The 15,166-nt window shown below is 46.0% G+C and overlaps 1 protein-coding gene across 2 annotated transcripts; it reads left to right on the forward strand.

The window, feature by feature from the left end:
* The first annotated feature begins 302 nt into the window (after positions 1–302).
* si:ch73-352p18.4 (inositol 1,4,5-triphosphate receptor associated 2) lies at positions 303–11,709 on the forward strand. Of its 2 annotated transcripts, none has more exons than XM_036559933.1 (15): positions 303–412; positions 1,717–2,012; positions 2,162–2,189; positions 3,804–3,885; positions 4,550–4,619; positions 4,700–4,730; positions 5,541–5,681; positions 6,119–6,250; positions 6,578–6,722; positions 6,811–6,851; positions 7,494–7,541; positions 7,720–7,817; positions 8,721–8,855; positions 9,273–9,410; positions 11,359–11,709. In XM_036559933.1, the coding sequence occupies exons 3-15, from the start codon at positions 2,178–2,180 to the stop codon at positions 11,501–11,503; spliced, it is 1,218 nt and encodes a 405-aa protein (XP_036415826.1). In that variant the 5' UTR covers positions 303–412; positions 1,717–2,012; positions 2,162–2,177; the 3' UTR covers positions 11,504–11,709. The 2 variants fall into 2 exon arrangements, with proteins under 2 accessions (XP_036415826.1, XP_036415827.1); XM_036559934.1 differs by having other exon boundaries at positions 3,807–3,885.
* The last annotated feature ends 3,457 nt before the right edge of the window (positions 11,710–15,166 follow it).

Below are 15,166 nucleotides of genomic sequence, written 5' to 3' on the forward strand. Positions count from 1 at the left end.
TTACCCTGTTCTTCAGTGGTCAGGACCCCCATGGACCCTCACAGAGCAGGTACTATTTGGGTGGTGGATCATTCTCAGCACTGATGTGGTGGTGGTGTGTTAGTGTGTGTTGCGCTGGTGTGAGTGGATCAGACATGATGTTTCGCTAAACTATCGCTTTAAGGTTTGAAAGACTCACTGCAGAAATGTCCAAACATTTCAGTGATGATTAGAATATCGGCTTCTGTGGAGTCGGCCTGAGAGGACACAGCTGGTGGGAACGTACACAGCTGTGTGTGTGTGTGTGTGTGTGTGTGTGTGTGTGTGTGTGTGTGTGTGTGTGTGTGTGTGTGTGTGTGTGTGTGTGTGTGAGGGTATTTGCTGGCGTGTCAGTGACAGAAAGTCCAGCAGACCGAGAGCAGATGAGCTGAAGGTGAGTCTCAGCCGTTTCTCGCTTCTTCACTTCCTTTTCTGCACTGGGGTGTGCAAAAGTTTGTGCACCCCCATTCAAACGGCACATTTTGTTGAGTCTGAGTGAAAAGAATCTGCATGGAGCTCAAACACATTTCTGCAAATCCTAATGCTCAGTCATTGTTGTTTTGCTGTATTTAACATGCTGTAAAATATAAAACATCTCTCTAGTTTTGATCAGGACTTTGTGCTGCAGACGCTCAGAAATATTCAGAGGCCGTCTTTTGAGATCTAATCACAGATTTTCAGTAAAGACCAAAACCATCATCTTTCATTTGTCAGAGTAGACCGAGACTCATTTTAACGCATGTTTTGGGTCACTGTCTTGTTGTACGCTACAAAAAAATGATATCTAAACAGTGAAAACATCTTAAATCCTGTAAATATATCTAATAATTCTCATTAAGAGATCGTTGTAAGAATATTATTAGATTATTCAACATATTTCTAGATATTTTCACTTGTTTTGAGTAGTTTTATTTAGTGAAGGTGTCTTATTCCGCTGTCAGATATTTAGGGGTGTAGCTGGAGCTTTTAGGATGTTGTGGCCAGATGAGACCCATGGTGACATGATATGCTGACCTGTCTCCATCTCCATGGTGACATGATATGCTGACCTGTCTCCATCTCCATGGTGACATGATATGCTGACCTGTCTCTATGGTGACGTGTCATGCTGACCTGTCTCCATCTCCATGGTGACATGATATGCTGACCTGTCTCCATCTCCATGGTGACATGATATGCTGACCTGTCTCCATGGTGACGTGTCATGCTGACCTGTCTCCATCTCCATGGTGATGTGATATGCTGACCTGTCTCCGTGGTGACGTGTCATGCTGACCTGTCTCCATCTCCATGGTGACGTGATATGCTGACCTGTCTCCGTGGTGATGTGATATGCTGGCCTGTCTCCATGGTTCCTGACTGTTGGTTCCCATTGGTGGTATGCCAGATATGTTGCCATGGCAATATGTTTACCTGTTCCCTTGGTGATAAACTGATCTGTACCAGTGGAGATGCCTTGATCAGTTTCCATCGCAATACTCTGATTGTTGCCATGGTGATATGGCTTTTGGCTGAGTGTGAGGACAACACACACACAGACACGCCAGAGTGTTTCATCTCTCAGTTTCATCTCTCAGTGCTCACTGAGCTCTACTGACCTTCTGAATATCACTCCATCCCTGATTCACCCCACCGACACACACACACACACACAGACTGCACCCTCTTTCATGTCCTCCGTTCTCTCTCTGACTGCAGGTCTAATGTAAACGCTGAAGGACAGATGATGATGATGATGAAGATGGTCCTCTGTCCCACTCTCCCGCTCTCAGTGTGAGGTGGAAATGACCAGAGCAGCTCGGACGCTCTCTGATGTGCAGTGGAGACTCAGTAATGATATGAAGTAGCTTTTCAGCATCATTACAGCTCGTTCTCATCTATAAAGAGAGCCAGAGAAGCAGAGCTCAGCAGAGAGCAGAACAGAGAGCAGAACAGAGAGCAGAACAGAGAGCAGAACAGAGGACGCTGTGCAGAGGACGCTGTGCAGAGGGAAGGTAAACACACTGCACATCTCTGTTTACTGTTACACAGCGTCTGACTGGATAATGTGCCTGTGTGTTTCAGAGCACTGAACATGTGTATTGTGTGTGTGTGTGTGTGTGTGTGTGTGTGTGTCTGTGTGTGTGTGGCTGGTTGTTTAAAGGAGTTTGGAGAACTTCATGGAGGACCAGGTGAGTTCCTTTTTACATCTTTATTACCTCAAACAGTTGTAGTTCATTTTTACAAGATCATTTTCCAACATCTCTTTGTCTCTGAATGGGTGGGGCTAAACTGCTGTAGGCTGAATGGGCGGGGCTAAACTGCTGTAGGCTGAATGGGCGGGGCTAAACTGCTGTAGGCTGAATGGTGGGGCTAAACTGCTGTAGGCTGAATGGTGGGGCTAAACTGCTGTAGGCTGAATGGTGGGGCTAAACTGCTGTAGGCTGAATGGTGGGGCTAAACTGCTGTAGGCTGAATGGGTGGAGCTAAACTGCTGTAGCTGAATGGGTGGAGCTAAACAGCTGTAGGCTGAATGGGTGGAGCTAAACTGCTGCAGGCTGAATGGGTGGAGCTAAACTGCTGCAGGCTGAATGGGCGGGTCTAAAATGCTCTAGGCTGAATCGTTGGATATATGAAAATGTGTTCATGGTTGTGACATAATAACCAAACAAATTAGTTTCCATATATGGACAGTGTGGATCTGTAGGCCTTTTTACATGACATTGGCTCTTTAAGTCGTGCTGTTTCACTGTGGAATGAAATGGAGCAAATAAATTCCACCTCATCACAACTGTGATTATTTAAGAGAAAGTAATTGACTATTTATAACACACCCACTCCCCCCCACCCCCCCGACATTCCACTGCGGTGTGTGTGTGTGTGTGGCTGATGGAGCTGGTTGAGTCTTTGGCTGTATTTACAGTAATAACTCCTCCCGTATGTATCAGACTGGCGCGGTGACGCCGCTCCGTCAGCGCGAATCGTCTAAATATGTTTTATAAATAAAAATCAGTCGTCTGCCCCCCCAACCCCCAACCCCCACACCCCCCCCGCCGCACTGCTGCTGGACTGCCCAAAAAAGGCCTGCGGTCTGCTCTCCTGCCCTTTACTGACTCCGCTGCCTCATCCATCAGGCACATACACAGACCCGAGTGACTGCACCAACCTCCCACACCCTCCACTCACTGGCCCATTTATCAGAAACCCTCACTCCACTCACTGGCCAATTTATCAGAAACCCTCACTCCACTCACTGGCCAATTTATCAGAAACCCTCCCTCCACTCACTGGCCAATTTATCAGAAACCCTCCCTTCACTCACTGGCCACTTTATCAGAAACCCCCACCACTCACTGGCCACTTTATCAGAAACCTCCACCACTCACTGGCCACTTTATCAGAAACCCCTCCACTCACTGGCCACTTTATCAGAAACCCTCCCTCCACTCAGTGGCCAATTTATCAGAAACCCTCCCTCCACTCACTGGCCAGTTTATCAGAAACCCCCCTCCACTCATGGCCACCTTATTATAAACCCTCCTCCACTCACTGGCCATTTTATTAGAAACCCCCCTCCACTCCTGGCCACTTTATCAGAAACTCCCTCCACTCATGGACCACTCTAATAGAAACACCTACCCTGTAGGTCCAGTATTCAGGCTCCGCCCACATATGTGTTCATAGTTGCTGTTGAGAGGCTGGACAAGCTTTACAGAACACTGGTAAGACAATAGGTAGAAAATATTACAAACAAGCAGGAAACGAATGTCAGTAATCATTGTGTGTGTGTGTGTGTGTGTGTGTAGCAGGCGGGGGGGTCTGAGCGTGCTCAGTGTGAATATTCTGGATACTCTGGCATTCTGGGGGACAGTGAGGACAGCGATGAAGGTAAAGCTTCACTGAAAGTTTCAGTGTCGACTATTACGACTTAGAGAGATTACAACACTTACAGTACTGTTACTTTCCCTGTCTCTCTCTGTGTGTATGTGTCTCTCTCTCTGTCTCTCTCTCTCTCTGTGTCCCCCTCTCTCTCTCTGTGTGTCTCTCTCTTTCTCTCTCTCTCTTTCTCTCTGTCTCTCTCTCTCTCTGTGTTTCTCTCTCTCTCTCTCTCTGTCCCCCTTTCTCTCTCTGTGTCTCTCTCTTTCTCTCTCTCTCTCTGTCTCTCTCTCTCTGTGTCTCTCTCTCTCTCTGTGTTTTTCTCGCTCTCTCTCTGTCCCCCTTTTTCTCTCTGTGTGTCTCTCTCTTTCTCTCTCTCTCTCTCTCTCTGTCTCTCTCCTCTTCTCCTCTCTCTCTGCTGTTTCTCTCTCTCTGTCCCCCTTTCTCTCTCTGTGTGTCTCTCTCTTTCTCTCTCTCTCTCTCTCTGTCTCTCTCTCTCTGTGTCTCTCTCTCTCTCTCTGTCTCTCTCTGTGTTTCTCTCTCTCTCTCTCTGTCCCCCTTTCTCTCTCTGTGTGTCTCTCTCTTTCTCTCTCTGTGTCTCTCTCTCTCTCTGTCTCCCCCCCCCCTCTCCCCCCCCCTCTCTCCCTCCCTCTCTCTCTCTCTCTGTCTCTCTCAGAGCTGATAGCTGAGCCTCTGCTGGCTCCGTGTGAGGAGCCCTCTGTGTTGGGGAGACTCGGGCTGAGCAGGTGAGTTACTGCACTCGGACATCAGGAGCAAAATTTCAGTTTAAACTGAACATTAACACAGTCGTCTGTCTGAGTTCCAGCTGTGAGGAGATGACCGAGGAGGAGGTTGAGGTAAGCACTGCCTTCTTGACCACTTTATCAGAAACTCCTCCCTGCAGCTGCACCTTCCCGGCCACTTTATCAGAAACACCTCCCTGTAGCTCCACGTTCCCGGCCACTTTATCGGAAACACCTCCCTGCAGCTCCACCTTCCTGGCCACTTTATCAGAAACACCTCCCTGTAGCTCCACGTTCCCGGCCACTTTATCAGAAACACCTCCCTGTAGCTCCACGTTCCTGGCCACTTTATCAGAAACACCTCCCTGTAGCTCCACCTTGCTGGCCACTTTATCAGAAACACCTCCCTGTAGCTCCACCTTGCTGGCCACTTTATCAGAAACATCTCCCTGTAGCTCCACCTTCCCGGCCACTTTATCAGAAACATCTCCCTGTAGCTCCACCTTCCCGGCCACTTTATCAGAAACATCTCCCTGTAGCTCCACCTTCCCGGCCACTTTATCAGAAACACCTCCCTGTAGCTCCACGTTCCCGGCCACTTTATCAGAAACACCTCCCTGTAGCTCCACCTTGCTGGCCACTTTATCAGAAACACCTCCTTTGTAGCTCCACCTTGCCGGCCACTTTATCAGAAACATCTCCCTGTAGCTCCACCTTCCCGGCCACTTTATCAGAAACATCTCCCTGTAGCTCCACCTTCCCGGCCACTTTATCAGAAACACCTCCCTGTAGCTCCACCTTGCTGGCCACTTTATCAGAAACACCTCCCTGTAGCTCCACGTTCCTGGCCACTTTATCAGAAACACCACCTGTAGCTCCACCTTGCTGGTGTTCAGTGAGAAACTGTAGCTGTTCTCTCTCCAGTGTGCGTTTGGTCAGTTTGCGATGGCCTTCCACTGTGACCAGTACACACTGACCCAGAGGCTGCGGGCGGAGGAACACGATCGCACTGTAGCGCTGGAGAACCTGCAGCTGGAGCTACAGCACACCAGAGACGCACTGCAGGTCAATGGAGAACCACAACTAATTAGGCCTTCAGTTCGAGCTGCTGTTTAACATTCCTAACAACTAACCGGAACACTGAGACTACGGCTCATCTTCACAGTCAGTGACATATCTAGAACCTCCAGAAGGAATCAAGTCCTAATCCTAATCATGCTGGTTGTTAATCTAATGTGTAAGGCCTTCAGTCCAGCTCCTGAAGCCCTGACCAATGAGAAAGCAGCTCGACTGTATCTACCCAGATACCACAGAGAGAACAATCCTGATTGGATCATTTTCTGTTGGATGTTTAACCCTTTTGCTTCCAACCAAAACTTAACATTGCAATAAGAGCATCACTACAACAGTAACAGAGTTTAAATACAGTCATAATGACTATGTCAGTGTGTGTGTGTGTGTGTGTGTGTGTGTGTGTGTGTGTGTGTGTGTGTGTGTGTTAGGTGCTGTGCGTGCGGATGGTGAATGGTGAGGTGAGGGAGAAGGTGAAGCAGTTGGAGGAGAGTCTGCAGACGCTGGAGAACAGCATGGAGAACATCATCACTGCAGCAGAAACACTGGGAGCCACACATCAGGTACCAGCACTGCACTGCTGTCTCTCTCTCTCTCTCTCTCTCTCTGTTCTCTCTCTCTCTCTCTCTCTGTTCTCTCTGTCTCTCTCTTTCTCTCTCTGTTCTCTCTCTCTCTCTCTTTGTTCTCTCTCTATCTCTCTCTCTTTCTCTCTGTCTCTCTCTGTTCTCTCTCTATCTCTCTCTTTCTCTCTCTCTCTCTCTCTCTGTCTCTCTGTTCTCTCTCTCTCTCTCTCTCTCTCTCTCTCTCTCTCTCTCTGTCTCTCTCTCTCTCTCTCTCTCTCTCTCTGTCTCTCTCTGTCTCTCTCTCTCTCTGAGAGTGTTTGTGTTCAGGAGGCTCGTATGAGTCGGGCGGTGGAGCTGATGTCTCTGCATGTCGACCACCTGAAGAGGCGTCAGAGTGTGGAGAACGCGGAGCTCCTGCAGACGAGGAAGCTGCTGCAGCGAGCGCGCGGACGGCTCCTCAGTGACTCCGCCGGTCAGTGCTGCCCCCTGCTGGCCTACAGCCTAACATATCTCAGTGTGCTGTGTAACGGCGCTGTCTAAATTAAACGCTCCCCCTGCAGACGACGGAGAGCTGAAGCAGCTGGTGGGAGACCCCAGACAGGTAACCGCTCAGGGCTCATCAACATTAAAGCGATACTTCAGCAGAACCTCATTCGCACATTTTCAAAAGTAACTAAGTAAAGGAGAAATTTAGAACATTAAATTAAGAGACCCTTATTAGTCCCACAGTGGGGAAATTTCACCTCCGCATTTAACCCATCCGTGCAGTGAAACACCACATACACCACAACACACACACTAGGGGCAGTGAGCACACTTGCCCGGAGCGGTGGGCAGCCCTATCCGCAGCGCCCGGGAGCAGTGGGGGGTTTGGTGTTTTGCTCAAGGGCACTTCAGTAACGTACTGTCAGCTCAGGGGATCAAACCAGCGACCTTCCGGTGACTGCCCAATTTATTATTATTTTTTTTAGATGAAGGTTAACATGATCAAAACGGAGGATCAAATGAAAATGAAATTAGAATAATAAAGTGCAACAAAGAACCCTTTGCATGTTTAAATGGTTCTCTGCATGGTGAAATGGTTCTTTAGACTGATGAAGAATGTGTTGTAGATGGTTGAAAAGGGTTCTGCTGTTGTTACAATCTTGACTTCTTAATTAAAGTAATAATTGTCGGCACCTCCTTTGGTGCTATGTAGAACGTGTGGGTCTGATCTGTATCTGATCTGCTTTTATATCTGCAGGTCACTCGCCGCCGGGTCAGCGTGACTCTGATCCCGACACAGGCTCAGGTACACACACACACACAGATGCACACTCACACACACGCACACACACACACACACACACACACACACACACACATACGCACACACACACACACTCTTTAAACACACTACATTACACACTGCTTTATAAATACTCCGTGTGTGTGTGTGTGTGTGTGTGTGTGTGTGTGTGTGTGTTTAGCTGACAGATTTGGAGGTGAAGTTTCTGGAGAGCTGTCGGTCAGCAGAGGAACCGGACAGTCAGAATCAGGACGGGTCGGTTCTGAAATCCGCCCGGAGGTACTGAACGCATTAGAGCCGTAAAGATTCACAGAATCCGTCATTCTGTTCAGTTCGATACGCCGCTGTCTCGACTCGGTGCAGCAGAAATGAGCAGCCTTTCGTTAAGAACTGCAGTAAAACTCAGATATTTACTTCTGTAACACGTCTGTTTTCATGTATATATGATATTTAAACGTGACGTATCTTGTATAACTAACAGGAGTAGAAACTCTGAAATAGCAAATCTGAAATATTACTACAAACGATGACATCTTAGCAAATGAAAACGTCTTTAATGTAGTCAGTGCCTCTAATATTTCTCATCATTAATATTTTAGGATTATTCCACCTGTTTCTAGACTTTTTTACTTATTTTAAGTAATTTTCTGATGAAAGTGTCTTATTCCGTTCAGAAATGGTGCAGATAATTTTGCTTGTTTCAAAAAATAATGCATGAAACAATTAAAATGATCTGGCAATGAAATGAGACACTTTCACTGCATAAAAACAAGTAAGAATGTCTAGAAATAAGTTCAATATTCTTACAATAATTTTATTTTTGGATCTCGTAATGAGAAATATTAGATGTATTGACTAAATTTAAATGTTTTCACTTGCTAAGAAATCATTTTTGCAGCACACGGATCTTTTCCATTAGTGTGTGTTTCTGTGTTTGTTAGCACAGAAACACTAAACAGTACACAGCAAAAAATGGTGCAATTATCTTAAATCTAGTTGATATATGTATTTTTTCATGTTTAGGTGGCTGTAAGGTTGTTTTAAGTGATTGTACTCAGATTATCTGACTATATTGGCAGATAATTTTGCCTATTTTAAGCACATTTATTACAACAAACCATATTATGCAGTAATTTTGGAAAATGAGTGGAGATCTATTTATGTATCGCTGTCTTTCTGTAGGTGTGCTGTTCTCCCTGTAGATGGCAGTGTTGAGCGCAGCCCGTCTCACAGACGCACTGACCCCTCCATCCAGCCGGCCAACGAGGAGTCCACTGACGGCCAAGAGGAGCACACAGCCTCCGACGGCTTCCCCAGGCAATATACACACATTATTAAAGCTAATTATTAGCCTACAGAGTGAATTAATTATTGATGTTGATTATAAAAAAATAGTTTACACTCTAAAATGTTCTGTGTATGTAATGTACACTATAATATAAAGATCCACACAGCCACTCTGACAGACTGTAATACACTACAGGAAGCGTAGGGGGCGATATGGCTTCTACTGTTTCATTTAAAAAGCTCTATAATGTTCATATGATCCACACAGTCACTCTGACAGACTGTAATACACTACAGGAAGTGTAGGGGGCGATATGGCTTCTACTGTTTCATTTAAAAAGCTCTATAATGTTCATATGATCCACACAGCCACTCTGACAGACTGTAATACACTACAGGAAGTGTAGGGGGCGATATGGCTTCTATAATGTTATATATGTGTGTTAGTCCCCTGCAGGTCAGCCTCAGGTGTCGTCGCCGGACTGCGTTAAAGTCAGATCAGAGCTCAGAGGAGAGGGAGGAGTCAGTGTCGGAGTCCAGCACAGCTGAGTCACATGACCCAGCTGACATCATCCAATCAGAGCCGTGAGTCATAATTCATTTCTACCTGAGAATTTTCCATCATATTTTATGTTTCAGAGTTAAACCAGCTGTTTCGTCTCACTGTATCTGGATAGTCCACTATAGTCCACTATAGTCCACTATAGATGATCTACAGATGATCAAATTGTTCACAAACTCTCTGTTGAAGCTCAGTTGATTGGCGGGGTGAGGATTTGGACCAGGGTGAGGATTTGGACCAGGGTGAGGATTTGGACCAGGGTGAGGGCTGGGTTTAGGACATGTTTGGTTGAAATAGTGTGAAACGGTGAGCAGCTGGAAGGGGCGTTTGATGGACGTGTCAGAGGTGTTAGCCAATCAGCAGCAACGTGTTTATAAACCCACTGTATTAAAAATGCAGCACACAGTGGATTCTGATAAAGTCTCTTCAAGTGCAGCCGCTGCAGCTCAGGGTGCAAAACAGCTGAAGACGTCAGGCGATGCATGTTGAATAATTAAACACGAATTTAATCTCATTTCATCAAGAAGAACTCCAGGAATGGCCGCCTCAGCTGCTCTGTTTACAACGCTTCATAAGATCCGATAATCCTTTATTAGTCCCACAGCGCGGAGATTCACAGAGCTACAGCAGCAAAGGGCCAGCAGAACTCCAGAACAGAGAAACAGGAAGAGAATTAAAGTAATTAACCTAATTAATCAATAAACACGGGCACAGTTAGTTACTCGCTACTGTATCGTTACTAGACAACATATATAAAACTGAAGATAATAAAGGGTTAAAATATAAACTCTATAAACTCTGTTCACAGAAACACAGATTCACAGTATGAACAGCTACACAAAACACAAAATACACAAAAAAGCAAAACATAATCTGTACGGATATTTTATACGCAGCTCCGCTGGTGACCTATATAAATAAAAATTACACGTGGCCACGACTTAGTAAGGCATGGGAACAAGATAATTAAGTCGTGGCCATGACTTAGTAAGGCATGGGAATGAGATAATTAAGTCATGGCCACGGCTTAGTAGGGCATGGGAATGAGATAATTAAGTCGTGGCCATGACTTAGTAAGGCATGGGAATGAGATAATTAAGTCATGGCCACGGCTTAGTAGGGCATGGGAATGAGATAATTAAGTCGTGGCCATGACTTAGTAAGGCATGGGAATGAGATAATTAAGTCATGGCCACGGCTTAGAAAGGCATGGGAATAAGATAATTAAGTCATGGCCACGGCTTAGTCAGGCATGGGAATGAGATAATTAAGTCGTGGCCACTACTTAGTAAGGCGTGGTAACGCATTATTTTTATTTATATGTGACGTCACAGCAGAGCGTTTGTTTTCAACACACCGACATTTAAATGAACGTTTTGCTGCGTTTTGTCGGGACTGAACAGCATCTAATCAGCTGCATTACAGCCTTTAAAGCGACAGATCCCCTCCAGACTCAGTCGGTCGGTCGGTCGGTCGGTCAGTCAGTCAGTCGGTCGGTCGGTCAGTCAGGACGTGTTTGGTGTCTCATGTTTCCTTCTTTAGCTTTAGCACTGGAGCTACGAGGCTAATGTAGCTAACAAGCAATGGAAGCTTATGCCCTAATATTAGCATGTTGCTAACTGCATGCCTACATTGTCTCACACTAGCCTTAACTGTGTTAGCGCAGTTGACTTCCTGTTTGCCAGCTACTTATCAGCCTCTGCTGCACCATTTAAGGTGGAACAGAAAATCCGGTGGTGAATATGAAGCTAAATGTAGCTTCAGGCCTCAAACAGCTGAACAAATACAGGCTGCTACATCGCTCTTAGCTATGCTAACACACTTTTATTCCTTATTATATTATTATTATTATTTTTATTATTATTATTATTATTGTTGTTGTTGTTGTTGTTATTATAATCAGAGCTTCTTTAAATACAGTATGAGATCAGTACTTTTTGAATGCCACTGTTTTTTGTTTTCCTTTTAAAGGATTGGACATGCAGTGCAGCGCCCCCTGCTGTACTGGCTGTCCCGCAGCAGGAGAACGCTGATGGTTCTGCTGGTGCTGTGTGGAACCGCTATCATTCTGCTCATCCTGCTGTTCTATCTCAGAGCTCCACTCCACAGAACATGACTGTGTTTGAGTGTAGATGCTGAATAATGAAAATAATTGAGTTATACTGTAATTTAATGTTTAAGGGAAACAGTTTAAGGGGATCTGTTATGTTCTATTAAAGAATATATGTGGACAAATATTTCTCTGTTATTTTTATGCATATTTAATATCAGTGACAGGTTCAGGATTTTTTTAAAGGTTTAAATAAAATTCCTTCATTCATTTGTATTTGTTTATTTGTATGTATATGTTTTAATGTATATATACTACATATATTTTTAATCAAAGGCACCAAATGTGGGTGTAAACTATGGCAGCTTCATTTGCCATCAGTCCTAAAATGAACTGTAATTTGGTCTTTGAGTGAATGAAACGGTGAGTGATGAGTGGTGTCTCCACACGGGGGCGGTAGAGAGTTCAGTTTCAGTAAAGACTCTAAACAGCAGATCATTTAAACAGCTGAAGCTCCACGGTGTGAAATGCGGCTCCTGTGGTCATTTACTCTGAGAGGTCAGACACCATTAAACACACAGGGCAGGCCGTTTTGGCCCGTTCTGATCATTTTAAATCGTTTTAAAGCGACAAAGCGAGATCAGCTCTGGCCGGTAAGGGTGCAGACCTGAACACTCACCAGCAGGGGGCACCACAGCCGCCCTGTTCAGAGAAAACGGGGGAAAAACTTCAAAACAAGCGTTTAAAATATTTTAGTAAGAAGATTCAGAGCTGATGGAGGAAGAAACCGCCATCAGGAGAACCCTTAGAAGATCTGATGGCTGTGGAGTGACGGAGGAAGGAGACTCGAGGATGAGGAGCAGAGGCAGCGCCGAGTCCGATCAGTGTGGTCTAAGTACACGTCTGAACACTTGGTCTCAGAATTACCATTAAAGGGGTAATTAAGAGAACCTGAAGTTCTGTTTTCGTAAGAATGAAGGTCAGAAAAACACACTTAAGAAGATTTTCCTTCTCGCAGGAGTCAACATCAAACTAACTCCAACGAAGTACAGATAGAAAACGAGAAACTATATATAAACTTAATGTGAACATCATACAGGATATAGAATATATAATATGAACATCATATAGACATACAAACAAACTGCAAGTGTAACGATGTGCAGTAGACAATCAAGAGGTACTAAATATATATATATATATATGTATGTGTGTCTGTGTGTGTGTGAGTGTGTGTGTGTGTGTGTGTGTGTGAGTGTGTGTGTCTGTGTGAGTGTGTGTGTGTTTGTGTGAGTGTGTGTGTCTGTGTGTGTGTGTGTGTGTGTGTGTGAGTGTGTGTGTGTCTGTGTGTGAGTGTGTGTGTGAGTGTGTGTGTGTGTGTGTGAGTTAATGTAAGTTAATGTAAAGAGATTTGATCTCAGGTGATTTTCGAGCGTTTCTATTGGTCCGTTCATTGTGAAATGCCTCACAATGTAAAGGAGCTGCTGATTTTCTCCAATGATGAAAATGGAGATCCTTGTGTTTGGACAGCAATGAGACATACATACAGATGTATATGTATATACTATATGTATAGCTAAGAGAACTGAGCAGCAAACGTAAATGTAAATATAAACATGTATTAAATCTGTACCTGAGTACAGTGGAGGAGCAGAGGGCGACTCTCATTCAGAGGACACAGTGCATACAGTGGCCGTGTGGGTTACAGTGTGTGTAATTAAAAATAATGAATGTGACTTTGTCGGCCGTTTGAGTCCAACTTACAAGTGTGAAAACCGATATTTCACCATTTCTGACATGCAGCACAAACTCAGCTCAGCTATGAGAAGCGCTGGACTGCACTCTGTAACAGCTTCAACCTTTGGAATGCCGTGTGCCGGATTTATAAAGCCAACAAGTTTGTTCTTTAACTTCCATTTCCAGTTTAACCCTCTGGTCTCTGAGTGACTCAGCTGGATTTCTGAGCTGGATCATCAGAGATGCAGGCTGAGTTTGAGAGGGTTAAACTTCCTTGTTGTTGGATTTTTGCTCCAGCACTCAGCTCCACCTGACCTGCTGATCCAGGTGTTGTCACTCTCAGGGTGACGTTACATAAACACCTCACACTCTCCTTCACCTGCTCTCTCACTCTCAGCAGAATGTGACGTTACATAAAGCTGAACTCGTCCCTCTGCGGCGCTCTCACCATCAGAGTGAGCTTACATAAACACTCTAATCCCGCCGCGTGTTCGTCTGTGCAGGGGCAGCGCAGCGCTGCGGGATTAGCGCTTTAAAGAGCCCGTCACCCCCAAAAACACGCCTTACTGACTTTTTAAAGAGAGAGTTTGATGTAGTATATAAGATCAGTCCTCATTCTCCAAACATACTTAAGAAGAATTTTCTTTTTACGCAGTTTTGACGAAGATTCTGACTCACCGATGTTCTCCTCTGTGGGGTTTGTTCTTAGGTAAGAACAGAATCTACACACTCAAGAGCACGGAGGGGAGAACAGTTCTGCGCTTTAAGAACACGTCATGAACCTGACAGAGACCTTTTCTAGGATCTTTCTGAAGAACACACTTAAGAACAGACTAAGAACGAACTTAGGAAGACGTTGGAAAACGAGGTCCAATGATTCTGAACACGCCGTTCGCTCTCCTGTACATACAGACCATCCAGGCAAACCAAACTCAAAAACAGCCTGTTTTGAATTCACTGTTTTGTGATGTCAAAAAACATACATACATCCAGCTATTCAACCTACAGCAGTTTAGCCCCGCCCATTCAGCCTACAGCATCTTAGCCCCCCACATTCAGCCTACAGCATCTTAGCCCCCCACATTCAGCCTACAGCATCTTAGCCCCCCACCTTCAGCCTACAGCAGTTTAGCCCCCCCACCTTCAGCCTACAGCATCTTAGCCCCCCACCTTCAGCCTACAGCATCTTAGCCCCCCACCTTCAGCCTACAGCATCTTAGCCCCCCACCTTCAGCCTACAGCATCTTAGCCCCCCACATTCAGCCTACAGCATCTTAGCCCCCCACCTTCAGCCTACAGCAGTTTAGCCCCCCACCTTCAGCCTACAGCATCTTAGCCCCCCACCTTCAGCCTACAGCAGTTTAGCCCCCACCTTCAGCCTACAGCAGTTTAGCCCCCCACCTTCAGCCTACAGCATCTTAGCCCCCCACCTTCAGCCTACAGCATCTTAGCCCCCCACCTTCAGCCTACAGCAGTTTAGCCCCCCACCTTCAGCCTACAGCATCTTAGCCCCCCACCTTCAGCCTACAGCATCTTAGCCCCCCACCTTCAGCCTACAGCATCCTAGCCCCCCACCTTCAGCCTACAGCAGTTTAGCCCCCCACCCTCAGCCTACAGCATCTTAGCCCCCCACCTTCAGCCTACAGCATCTTAGCCCCCCCACCTTCAGCCTACAGCATCTTAGCCCCCCACATTCAGCCTACAGCATCTTAGCCCCCCACCTTCAGCCTACAGCAGTTTAGCCCCCCACCTTCAGCCTACAGCATCTTAGCCCCCCACCTTCAGCCTACAGCAGTTTAGCCCCCCACCTTCATCCTACAGCATCTTAGCCCCCCACCTTCAGCCTACAGCATCTTAGCCCCCCACCTTCAGCCTACAGCATCCTAGCCCCCCACCTTCAGCCTACAGCAGTTAGCCCCCCACCCTCAGCCTACAGCATCTTAGCCCCCCACCTTCAGCCTACAGCATCCTAGCCCCCCACCTTCAGCCTAC

Source organism: Colossoma macropomum, unplaced genomic scaffold (genome assembly GCF_904425465.1).
Source record: "Colossoma macropomum unplaced genomic scaffold, Colossoma_macropomum, whole genome shotgun sequence".
In the NCBI taxonomy this organism is placed as follows: Eukaryota; Metazoa; Chordata; class Actinopteri; order Characiformes; family Serrasalmidae; genus Colossoma; species Colossoma macropomum.